Raw genomic sequence first — 13225 nt, forward strand, 5'->3', positions numbered from 1 at the left:
CCTCTCTCTTCAGCTTTTGTTACATTTTTAATGTGTCTGGCCCATCTGTCATGCCAGTGTTTTTCTATATTTTTCAGAGGTGGGGGCCACTTTCGCCGATAAGACATCATCAGTGTGAGGCTCGACACATATGAAACAATTGGGGGTTTGACAGCACGATGATGGGGGGTGTTTTCACACGTGTTATGTTGTGATGGGGGCTGCATGTCAGGGGGCGGCACTAAAGGCCAACAGGGGCTGCCAGAGGCCCGCGAGCCCTGCAATGAAGAACACCGCTCTGTAGGCACACAGGGGGCACAAGCTATCCATTGTTGCGGTTTGAATAAAAGTGCCGGCAAGACTGAACACTTATCTCTTCTCATCTTAATTAGATTTTTAAAGCACCATTACCAAGGCACTACAGCAATTATACAATTGTACAGAGCATGATAATTTGAAATTAAGATTTGGGTTATTGTAAGTGGTAGTGTAGTTTTGATGCAGTAAAACAAGGATTGATAAGGAGAGGTTGGGATAGGTCTGGTCATAGCTGGGGGGGGGGCGACAGGTGGGGGGCTGAAAAGTAATCCGGCATCATTGCATGGGGAAGACAAAGCGGGCGGTGGGGGGCTGGAGCCTACTCACCAACTCACCCTCTCACTCACCCACCAACTCACCCTCTCACCAATTCACCTACACTCACCCTCTCACTCATCCACTTACCTACTTACCCTTTCGCCCACTCACCAAGTCACCTACTCACCCTCTCACCCACCTACTCACCCTTTCACCCACCCACTCACTCACCAATGCACAACACACTCACCCTCACTCACCCACTCACACCCACCTACTCACCAACTCACCCACCTACTCACCAACTTACCCTCTCACTCACCCACTCACTCACCAATGCACATACACACTCACCCTCTAATTTGTGGTAGCAAGGTCGCTTTTAAAAAAAAAGCTTCACAACCTTACCTGGTTACACATTTTTCTTTAAATGGTTGAGTCCGGCTTGGGAAGAATTTTGCATGAATCTGGAGGTTTTCCCTCCCGTATCTGGCAAGGTGGGGTGGGGGGGCGCTCTCACCTTGCTCGATTTCCGATCACGACCGCTGCTGCCCTCGCAGGAGGCCCCACGACGTGTCCGAGGTAAAGTCGAACACCACCAACAACAACGCCACCACTAACACCACCAACAACAACGCCACCACTAACACCACCAACAACAACGCCACCACTAACACCACCAACAACAACACCACCACTAACACCACCAACAACACCACTAACACCACCAACAACACCACTAACACCACCAACAACAACACCACCACTAACACCACCAACAACACCACTAACACCACCAACACCACTACCAGCAACAACACCACCACTACCAACACCACCACTGCCAACACCACCACCACTAACACCACCACCACTACCAACACCAACACTACCAACACCACTACCACCACCACTGCCAACACCACCACCGTCTTTAGTGTTACACCTTCAGCAGCTCGCCTTTGGCAACCATCGCCACGATCCTTCTCAGCGACAAACTCTCTCGCCACGCAGCGCGCAGCAGCCTCGACGCATTGACGCCTCTGGGCGCTGTCACACGATCCGCGTCAAGCTCTAGCGCGCTGCAGTGCTGTACAGTAGGGCACGTGGGTACTGTCACACGCGTTTGTTTAACACACAACACGCTTCGTTTTCGTCGTATATTTGTTTAAAAAACATTATTCCACAAGGTGCACGGTTATCCACCATCAGGGCAGCCATGGTCTGTCCACTGCTGGGTGAAGGACAGGTCAATGCCTCTGAAAGCAAATTAAATATTAATATAAACACATCGAGACCATTAACAAGCCTCTTCGCGATTCCGATCTCGAAAGTGAAATCAGCAGAAGTCGCGTGGGACTGGGAGCTGCTTGGACGGGTAACCAAAGACAAATATTCCCCGGGTAGCCTCAGCAGACTGCAGGGGCAAGTGCTGTTAGCGAGTAGGGCCTCTGAAGGCCGGCACCACGACCGGGCCGCCTTTGTCTCCCCCCCAGTGCTGGCGATGTTGACTACACACCGCACCAGGTACTCATTTGAGGCTGAGTCGACCTAGGGGAGGCCTCAGATCGGTTCAGATAATCGCTGTCACCGGTGTTGGCCGTGAGCAGGAATCGAACTCGGGTGACCAGGTTCGTAGCGCCACCACCGGGTCCGTGCATAACAGGTGCTATAGGCTTGCTGCTGCGGGGCAATGGACATCAGGCGGCCATTGGAGCACAAAGCCCATTGTTGTACTGCACTTCTACGGCACCACGCCAATTGATTGCTTCCATCACGCGCCTTCAACAGCGAGCGCTCACCGGCGTGGTGAAGTATGGTCAAATGTAACCCCACCACGACTTGAATCATTGTCCCTCTGACGCAGCTGTGAGGTGACGCATGCGCACTGGGATGCACGCGCACCACGTGATCTACGCGTGTACACGCACCACGTGCCAAGCACGTGGTGTGGCGCACACGTGCGATGATTCACCTTGACACGCGCACGCGACAGATCACGGCCGAGAGGGATTTGACTTCCAGCAAAACTGCAGCCGACGACCCTGAGACTCTGAGTTGTCCCACAGGCGCCAGACTTCGAGTCCGTCTCCCGCCGCGGGAGCTGAAACGCAGTCGTGGTGCAGGGTTTGTTGTCGTGTTAATAAACACAACACATGCGTCGTGAATATACTTCACTAGACTTTTGCCCGTCCAAGGGCGGGTGCATTGCAGTAAATCCTACACTTGATATTCATTGCATCAATTTGTGTGCAATTTGTAAGGGCGCGGTGACACAGACTTCTTTCATTTAAAGGTGATAATCCCTCGTTCATCACGACGTCCTTTTTACTTCGATGTCTCAACAACAGCGTGACGGAGATCACGTGATGACGTGGGGGTTCTGCCTTGTGAGGGTTGTGAGTTGACGCCGAGGAGGGGGGAGGAGGCGCCTCGCCCCCCCCATGTGGAGTGACGTCACCCGCTAATTAATATTAATAGAAGGGGGTGTCCATTTGGAAGACGTCACCTCGTCATGATTATTAATGAGGGGGGCTGTTCGATGTGGAGTGACGTCACGATTATTACTGAGGGAGGGGTGCTACATGTTGAGTGACGTCACCTGCTCATGCTTATTAATGAGGGGGGGTCCATGTGGAGGACGTCACCTGTTCATGAGTAAAAATGAGGGGAGGGGCTGGTCGACGTGGAGTGATGTCACGCGTGGGACACACAGACATTGTTGGCTCATCATCGCCGTAACTGGGACACGTGGTGTGCAGGGTGAGGGAGAGGAGGTGGTGCTGGGTGGCGCACGTGAGGAGGGTGGAGAACGGCATTTGGTTGACTTCCAGTGGTCTGTGACGAGATGGTGGTGGTGGTTGTTGTGAGGCTCTAGGAGAGCTTTGAGAGGTCGATTTGTCATCTGTCGCAATCATTGCGGCATCTCTTGGCGGCATCGGTGACTCTGGCCATGGTTAACCTCTTGACCTTTTGCTCAGACACGTGGTGCTGCTGGTGGTGACTGGATGTAGCCAGGCGCCGGCCGCGCCGGCCACTTCACTTTGGGTGCGTGTGTGTCACGTGTCCATTTAGCGGGGGAGCGGTGGCGCAACGGTTAGCGGCGCCGCCCCACGAACCCTGGCGACCCGAGTTCGATTCCCCGCTCACGACCGATATTGCCGTACCGCGGCGTGCGGCTGCACCTACGTACGTCCGTCAATCTTCTTGCAGCACAAGCCGTACGTAGCCGACCGTGCTAGTCGGGCGGCACGGTCCTCTACGTCGCGTCAACCGCCGCGGGCTCCGTGTGCGTGTCAGATGCAGCAGGCCGTGCGAGTGATGCGGGCCATCCGCATGCGGGAGTTCGGGCCGTCCTCCGTGCTGCGCCTGCAGACGGACGTTCCCGTTCCTTCGCCCAACGACAAAGAGGTCTCTCTCTTTTCTCTCCTCCCCCTCCTCTCTCTCTCCCTCCCTTCTCTCTCGCCTCTCTCTCTTTTTGTTTACGATCAGTGGAAACAAGAAGATGCTCGGTGTAATCGGCACTTTGCTTCGTTCATCATTTCGTATTTTTTTTTAAACTCTTTCCTCTCTTCCCTCTCTCGTCTTTTCTCTCTCGTCTCTCCTCCCCCTCCTCTCTTTTGTCTCTCTCCTCTTTTCTCTGTCTCTCTCCTCTCTCTCTCTCCTCCCTCTCTCTCCTGTCCCTCTCCTCTCTTTTCTCTCTCCTCCACGCATGGCCTCACACGGTCCTGAACTTTGCACTGCCTCTAATAATACATTTGAAGTGGGTGGGTGAGTGGGTGGGTGCGAGAGTGGGTGGGTGAGTGGGTGGGTAAGCGGGTAGGTGAGTGAGTGGTTGGGTAGGTGAATGTGTGGGTCGGTGAGTGGGTGGGTGAGTGAGTGACTGAGTGAGTGACTGGGTCAGTGAGTGGTTGGGTGGGTGAATGGGTGAGCGAGTGACTGAGTGAGTTCTTGAGTGAATTAGTGAGTGATTTAGTGAGTGAGCGATTGGGTAAGTGAGTGGGTGGATAGCTAGACTAGGGAGCGAGGGAGCGAACGAGTTATAAACTCCACACCTTCCATCACCATGACCCACCGCCCCACCCCGTCACCAATGCGCGCAGGTGCTGATCCGCGTGCGTGCGTGCGGCGTCAACCCCGTGGACACGTACATACGCACGGGCACGCACACGCGCAGGCCCGAGCTGCCATGGACCCCGGGGGGTGACGTTGCCGGCACGGTGGAGTCGGTGGGCCGCTCCATCTCCTCCTTCAAGGTGGGAGCCACGCGACCGGGGGGGGGGGGGTGTGGACTGGCTCACGATTGGGGGGGGGTGGGGGGGACTTTGTCTTTTTGTTTTCCACAATAGGGGTTCTGTTTTGGGTTAGATCGAGTGAACATGGACGTGTCGTTAAACCCGTCCATGTTGTGAATGTTGTAGTGGGTTTACTCTCCAAACCACGCACCGGCTAGTGCCGGACTAGTAACTAATTGGCACGCATTGTTTACGTGACAAACCTTGCCGATTGGCTGTGTTGGGTGGTTGCGGGTTTAAGGACAGTATTATATTTTACACGCTCTAACCCAAAAAAAAACTTATGGATAATATTGGTGTCGCGAAAGCCCTGCTACTACGACTACTACGTGTTAAACTGGTTGTTGTTGAGTGTGTGTGGGTTAGATCAGCGGCGATCCACGGGCTGGGTTGTAGGAGAGAGATTCTCTTCTGCTGTGGACCTTGTGGCACATTGGGGTGCCGCAGTCTAGCCAGGAGAGATGTTAACTCCCTCGCCTGATATACAGGAGGTGGTGGGTTCGATCCCAACCCTGACTCCTGCTGTATGTTTGCAGTTTGCGTGTCTCTCTCTCTCTCTCCCCGTGGTGGCGTGGATTTTTCTCCGGGTCCTCCGGTTTCTCGATTTCACGTTTAGAATCAACGTCACCACGCGTTTAGAGTATTTGGCTGCTGCTATGTAAATGTGTACGTGATGACGATGATAAGCCACTTAATGAGCTATCATTTGTGATAGCAGTAGTGGGGCCTTACCTGGTCAAATAAAAATATAGTTTAAATTGTTTAGTTTAATTTAAATCTCAACAAAGTCTCTCATCATTGGCACACAACAATTGTCGTGATGGCTGATGGCAAATAAAATTTCCCGACGAAGAATTAGTATTTAAAACAATCGTAACCTCCACCAACAGATGGCGCCAGTGCATAGCACTTCTATTGTATATCACCGGATTAAACTAAATACTAAACTTGTTATTTTACCAGGTAAGGCGCCACTGAGATATGTGGATCTTTTCCGAAGTGACCAGGCTATCGCAAATGATAGTTCAACAAAGTGGATAATCATCACCATCATCACCATCGTAGAGCAGCCAAAGAAATATTCTAAACGCGTGACGTTGATTATACGTGGAGGGAAAAGCCAGAGGACCCGGAGAAAAATCCACGCAACCGCGGGGAGGGAGACACTCAAACTCCAAATATACAGCAGGCGTCAGGGTCTTCATCAAACCCACGACCTCCTGTATACCAGGTGAGGGAGTTAACATCTCCTAACCACCGCGGGTTTAGTCCGTCTTGGTAATCGTTGAAGGCCGCGCGGGGGATCTTTGTGTTCCACAGTCTAGAGTGACAATTCGATTCTCTAGAACTGCTTTTTGTGTGCACCTCCGATGAGCACGGTTGGCTACGTACGGTGCGAAAGAATTTCAACAAACAACCGCCATGCGCCACTAAGTTGCGGTGATGTCACCACGGCGCTTGTGCCAGGCTAGGTGCACGTTAAGGCCATGTGAAGTGTCGAATGCCCGCTGGCAGGAGGTCACGGGATAGATCCAGGTGGTGCCATGGGTTGACTGAGATGACTGGCCGATGCACCACCTGTGCCCCCTACTGTGTCAACTTGCTGTGTTTTAGCCACCCGGCGCTCCGCTCGTTGTTGTGAGCGTTGCTCCTCCGCCCTCCGTTGTTGTTGGAGGGCGACTGCCTCCAACTGCCCAGTAGCGTCCTTCACGAGCCTCCTCCGCAGAGGCCGATCTTGACACCGCTGGTACCGGTCATCGGCAAGTCCACAGCTCCACGTTCTCCTGTACCACATCACTCCATCTCTTCCTCTAGATCGTGCCGCGCCCGTTTAGCCGCCTCTATCGGTACTCACACGCAGTCTGTTGAAGGCTTCACGGGGGGACCTTTGCCGTTGGTGTTGCGAGCAGGCGGGCGACCGCGTGTACACGGCGCTGGCGGAGGGCGGCTACGCCGAGTTTGTGTGCGTGGCTCACGACCGCGTCTTCACGCTGCCCGCCCAGCTGGACTTCCCGCAGGGCGCCGCGCTGGGTGTGCCGTACTTCACCGCTTACCGCGCCCTCGTGCAAAAGTAAACGCGCCCGACGTTCGGCTCCGCGGCGACGCGGCCATCGGGCGCGCAGGCGGTGCGACTGCACCGAGGTCCGGGGGCTTCCGGGGGAACCTGAGCTACGAAGAGAGCCGGGGGGGGGGGGGGGTGGGGGGGAGATTTGACAGTGGGCCCCAGTTTCTAAAACTTAAATGAAACTAAGCATCGCTGGACGTCTGATCGTGGGCATCAACAGCGGTGATGTCACTCCAATTGCCTTAAACTTTTAAGCAAATTTTTTTGCTTTTTCTGGGTAAGGCCCCACTGGGAGTGTGTAGTTAGTTTATGATGACGGTAAGTAGCTTATCATCATCATCGTCGTCGTCGTCACCGTGTGGACATTCATAGCGGCAGCGAAATACTCTAAACGCATGACGTTGATTCTAAATGTTGTGGGGAATAACGGACCCACGTGACCAAGGAGAGAGAGAGACCCAAACTCCAAATATACAGCAGGTGTCCCCAAGGTCAAGATCAAACCCACAACCTCCTGCAGACTAAACTAGGAACTATTTTTATTTTACCAGGTAGGGCCCACTGAGCTATATTGTTACCTGGCTATCACAAATGATGGCTTAACAACGATCCGTGATGTCCCGACGGGACGTGTCTGTGTGTGTCCGTGGGGTTGAAGGGCCGCGACGAGACCGGGGGAGACGGTGCTCATCCACGGAGCGAGCGGCGGGGTGAGCCTTGCCGCACGCTCGCTCGCTCGCACGCTCGCTCGCTCGCACGCACGCTCGCACGCACGCACGCTCGTACGCTTGTACGCACGCTCGTACGCTTGCACGCACGCTCGTACGCTTGCACGCACGCTCGCTCGCTCGCACGCACGCACGCTCGTACGCTTGCACGCACGCTCGCACGCACGCACGCTCGTACGCACGCTCGTACGCTTGCACAATCTACGACGTCGTAGTCCTGGCTTTGAACGTTAAAAGAAAATGCGTCGCCGCGTGCGACCGCAGGTCGGCATTGCGCTGTGCCAGATGGCGCGCGCGCTGGGCACGCACGTGATCGGCACGGCCGGGTCGCCCGAGGGACTGGAGCTGGTGGCCAAACACGGGGCCCACAGCACCTTCGACCACCGCGAGGATGGATACGTGGGCCGCATACAGGCGAGTGGTCCGTCACGCCGTCGATTGGCGGCGAGGTGTTAACTGCCTCGTCTGGTATGCAGGAGGTCGTGGGTTCGACCCTTCACCCTTGACGCCGGATAAAAACAGATTGTTATTTTAGCAGGTAAGGCCCCGCTGAGCTGTGTAGCTGTTTTTCAGAATGACAAATGATCGCTCAACCAAATGGCTCGTCATCATCGTCATCATCGTCATCATCGTCATCATCGTCATCATCGTCGTCGTCGTGTGTAAATTGATAGCAGCAGCCAAATACTCTGAGCGCACGGTGACGTCGATTCTAGATGTCGAGGGAAAAACCGGAGGACCCGGAGAAAAATCCACACGACCACGGCAGGGAGAGACACGCAAACTCCAATATACAGCAGCAGCAGCAGCAGGCGTCAGGGTCGGGATCGAAGCCACGACCTCCTGCATACCAGGCGAGGGAGTCAACATCTCCTAGCCACCGTGATGATGATGAGAGAGAGAGACACGCAAACTCCAAATATACAGCAGCAGACGTCAGGGTCAGGATTGAACCCACGACCTCCTGCACACCAGGCGAGGGAGTTAACATCTCTTAGCCACCGTGATGATGATGAGAGAGAGAGAGACACGCAAACTCCAAATATACAGCAACAGCAGGCGTCAGGGTCGGGATCGAACCCACGACCTCCTGCATACCAGGCAAGGGAGTTAACATCTCGCAAACTCCCCGTGGTCAAGTTTAGATGATTTGGCTGCTGCTATACATATTCTCCACGTGATGGTTGATGAGAAGCCACTTTGTTGAGCCATCATTCGTGATGGCCAGGTCGCTCCATAGCTCAATGGGCCTTACCTGGTCAAATTAGATTCAAAATATTTCTTCCTACTGGAGGAATCCGATGAGCTATGAAGCTCTTTCTTCCACAGACGTGCGGTAAAATAAAAATAGAAGTAGCAGTGGTACGTGCCGAAGATAACAATTTCAGATATTAACAACCGACCTGCGTTCTGTTGACACGACATCAATTTTGCGAAACAACTTTGGTGACGGTCGACTAGAATGTGAATAGCGTGATGGTGTGTGCCGGTTGGCGGTCAGGAGCTGTACCCACGCGGCGTGGACGTCGTCTTTGAGATGCTGGCCAACGTCAACCTTCCCAGCGACCTCAAGCTGCTGGGGCAGAACGGCCGCGTGGTGGTGAGACGTCTCTCTGGCAGACACTCCAGCACAGAGAGTGACACCGCCACACACCACTCACCACTCGCCACCCACCACTCACCACTCACCACCCACCCACCGCCACACACCTCACCACTCACCACCCACCCACCACCACCCACCACTCACCCACCCACCCACCACTCACCACCCACCCACCGCCACACACCTCACCACTCACCACCCAACCACCACCACACACCTAACTACTCACCACCCACCCACCGCCACACACCACCCACCACCCACCCACCGTCACGCACCCACCACTCAGCACCCACCCACCACCACAAACCTAACCACTCACCACCCACCACCCATCACACACCTAACCACTCACCACCCACCCACCGTCAGCCACCTAACCACTCACCACCCACCCACCGTCAGCCACCCACCACTCACCGCCCACCGTCGCACACCCACCCACCGCTCACCACCCACTGCCACCCACCACTCACCCACCGCCACCCACCACTCACCCACCCACCACTCACCCACCCACCACTCACCACTCACCACCCACCGTCACCCACCACCCACCGCCCACTGTCGCACACCCACCCACCGCCACTCACCACTCACCACCCACCACTCACCACCCACCGTCACTCACCACTCACCGCCCACCGTCGCACACCCACCCCCCCACCGCTCACCACCCACCACTCACCACTCACCACCCACTGCCACCCACCACTCACCCACCGCCACCCACCACTCACCCACCCACCCACCACTCACCCACCCACCACTCACCACTCACCACCCACCGTCACCCACCACCCACCGCCCACTGTCGCACACCCACCCACCGCCACTCACCACTCACCACCCACCACTCACCACTCACCACCCACCGTCACTCACCACTCACCGCCCACCGTCGCACACCCACCCACCGCTCACCACCCACCACTCACCACCCACTGCCACCCACGACTCACCCACCGCTCACCCACCGCCACTCACCACTCACCACCCACCACTCACCACCCACCGTCACTCACCTCCCACCGTCGCACACTCACCCACCACTCACCACCCACTGCCACCCACGACTCACCCACCGCCACCCAGCCACCACTCACCACCCACCACTCACCACCCACCACCAACTCTCCCTCCCAGATCATCGGTTGCCGTGGCGCCGTGGAGATGAACCCGCGTGAGACGCTGATGCGTGAGCTGCACGTCATGGGGGTCAGCCTCTTCAACTGCAACGCGGTGAGCGCCCCGCACCCCCCACCACCCCCCCCACCGCACCCCCCACCGCACCCCCCACCGCACCCGTCAGAATACCACCACGGTGGCCAGGAGATGTTGACTACCTCGCCTGGTGCGCAGGAGGTCGTGGGCTCGATCCCGACCCTGACGCCTGCTGCTGCTGTATATTTGGAGTTTGCGTGTCTCTCCTCTCCCCGTGGTCGCGTGGATTTGTCTCCGGGTCATCCGGTTTTTCCATCCACGTTTAGAATCAACGTCGCCGCGTGCGCTCAGTGTGTTTGGCTGTGTGGACGTGCGTACGCTGCACTTCTTTCTACCGTACGTAGCCAAGCGCGCTGAGCGAGGTGCGGGACAAGCCACTCCGTTGAGCTACGTGGCAGCTCGTAGAACAAAACATAGTTTAGTCGTTGTTTAGAACGACCCGCCCCGCCCCCTCTTGCAGGAGGAGCGTAGTTTAGTCGTTGTTTAGAACGACCCGCCCCGCCCCCTCTTGCAGGAGGAGCGTAGTTTAGTCGTTGTTTAGAACGACCCGCCCCGCCCCCTCTTGCAGGAGGAGCGCCGTGAGAGTGCCGCGGCGCTGCATGCCGGCGTGGAGAGCGGCTGGCTGCGTCCCGCGGTGGGAACTCGCCTCCCGCTGGAGGAGGCGGCTCGCGCCCACGACGAGATCATCTCCGGCAGCCCCACGCTCGGCAAGATGGTGCTCACCATGTGAATGCCGCGCTCGCTCGCCGGAACTCACCAGAAGTCACCGGCACTCACCGGGACTCGCCGGCGCTCACCGGGGGCTCACTGACACTCACCGACACTCACCGACGCTCACCGGGGGCTCACCGACACTCACCGACACTCACCGACACTCACCGGGACTCACCAACACTCACCGACACTCACCGACGCTCACCGGGGGCTCACCGACACTCACCGACACTCACGGCACTCACCGGGACTCACCGACGCTCACCGGGGGCTCACTGACACTCACCGACACTCACCGACACTCACCGGCACTCACCGGGACTCACCGACGCTCACCGGGGGCTCACTGACACTCACCGACACTCACCGACACTCACCGGGACTCACCGACACTCACCGACACTCACCGACATTGGGACGTGCAGCGGGGGATGTTGGGAGGTGCAGCGTTGTCCCCGCGGAGAATCCGTCGGTGATCGGACGCCTGGCACGTGCTCTCAACTGCGAGGTGTTTGTGCTCGTGAGCTGGTGGTGACTTGCGACCCGGTTAAATGAAAGGAATTCATTGATCAAAGGAACCATTAGGAGTTGATTGAAACACACGACGTGATTTTGTGTTGCAACTACAAAGGTGGAATTTTTAAGATTTGAAAAAATATATAAAATTTAGATTGCGGTGTACGTGATGATCTTCATGAGAATTAAATAAACATGCTACGAATGCAAGATTCTCCCTCGCCATATATACAGTATTGCCTTCAATATGTCCATGAGTCTTGATGTCTATGTAAGTCTAGATGTCTCGTGAGTCCAGTATAAATTTTGATGTAAATCTGTGGGTTTCTGTGTGAGTCTGTGGGTCTCTGTGTGAGTCTATGGGTCTCTGTGTGAGTCTGTGGGTCTCTGTGTGAGTCTGTGGGTCTGTGAGTCTGTGCGTCTCCGTGTGAGTCTCTGTGTGAGTCTATGGGTCTCTGTGTGAGTCTATGGGTCTCTGTATGAGTCTGTGGGTCTCTGTGTGAGTCTGTCGGTCTGTGAGTCTGTGCGTCTCCGTGTGAGTCCCTGTGTGAGTCTATGGGTCTGTGTGAGTCTGTGGGTCTTCGTGTGAGTCTGTGGGTCTCTGTATGAGTCTGTCGGTCTCTCTGTGAGTCTGTGCGTCTCCGTGTGAGTCTATTGTATTTCTGTGCGAGTCAATGGGACTCGTATAGAACCAGAGACCAATAGAAACCCACATACCCAGAGAGACCCATACTCAGAGGCATCTTCTTAGGTTTTTTCGGTAAAGTCACGTAGAAAGTAAAATAAAATAAAAACAAAAATCACGACGTTTCGGAGGCTGATTTTTGTTTTTATTTTATTTTACTTTCTACGTGACTTTACCGAAAAAACCTAAGAAGATGATTCCTTGCAGTCACGAAAGCTTCAAATCTAGAACTCAGAGGCAGTTCAGCAAGAGGGTGCTGCCCTCTACTGCAGCGCGGCGGAATTGGGGGGAGGGGTGGGGGTGAGATTCTCCAGCCCCCCCCCCCACGAGAAACATGCAAGTCGCGGCCACATCTTTCTGGCACCCATCTCTTCACGTCCTCCTCGTCGTCGTCGTCACGCCATCCTCTGTTGGCTCTTCCTCCCCTTCCGGTTCCAGAACAACAACAACCACCACAACACACTTTTCCTGTTGTCCAGCATACTCCTACTCCTACTACGTGTGTGCGTGCACTACTAGTTTCACTTTCACTGCCTGCACCACCATCACCACCACCATCACCACCATCACCACCACCATCACCACCACCATCACCACCACCACCATCACCACCATCACCACCACCATCACCACCACCATCATCACCACCACCATCACCATCACCACCACCACCACCACCATCATCACCACCACCGCCACCATCACCACCACCATCACCACCACCATCATCACCACCACCATCACCACCATCACCACCACCATCATCACCACCATCATCACCACCACCATCACCACCACCGCCACCATCACCACCATCACCACCATCACCACCACCAT

The 13225-nt window shown here is 55.6% G+C and overlaps 1 protein-coding gene across 3 annotated transcripts; it reads left to right on the forward strand.

Moving 5' to 3' along the window:
• The first annotated feature begins 1061 nt into the window (after positions 1–1061).
• LOC144951944 (zeta-crystallin-like) lies at positions 1062–12006 on the forward strand. Of its 3 annotated transcripts, XM_078882310.1 has the most exons (10): positions 1105–1137; positions 3631–3744; positions 3856–3966; positions 4659–4811; positions 6761–6921; positions 7574–7625; positions 7908–8057; positions 9145–9243; positions 10396–10491; positions 11042–12006. In XM_078882310.1, the coding sequence occupies exons 3-10, from the start codon at positions 3856–3858 to the stop codon at positions 11201–11203; spliced, it is 984 nt and encodes a 327-aa protein (XP_078738436.1). In that variant the 5' UTR covers positions 1105–1137; positions 3631–3744; the 3' UTR covers positions 11204–12006. The 3 variants fall into 3 exon arrangements, with proteins under 3 accessions (XP_078738435.1, XP_078738436.1, XP_078738437.1); XM_078882309.1 differs by lacking the exon at positions 3631–3744 and having other exon boundaries at positions 1062–1137; XM_078882311.1 differs by lacking the exons at positions 1105–1137; positions 3631–3744 and adding an exon at positions 3317–3603.
• Positions 12007–13225: the final 1219 nt, after the last annotated feature.

The sequence above is a fragment of the Lampetra fluviatilis genome, chromosome 64, assembly GCF_964198595.1.
Source record: "Lampetra fluviatilis chromosome 64, kcLamFluv1.1, whole genome shotgun sequence".
Classification (NCBI taxonomy): Eukaryota; Metazoa; Chordata; class Hyperoartia; order Petromyzontiformes; family Petromyzontidae; genus Lampetra; species Lampetra fluviatilis.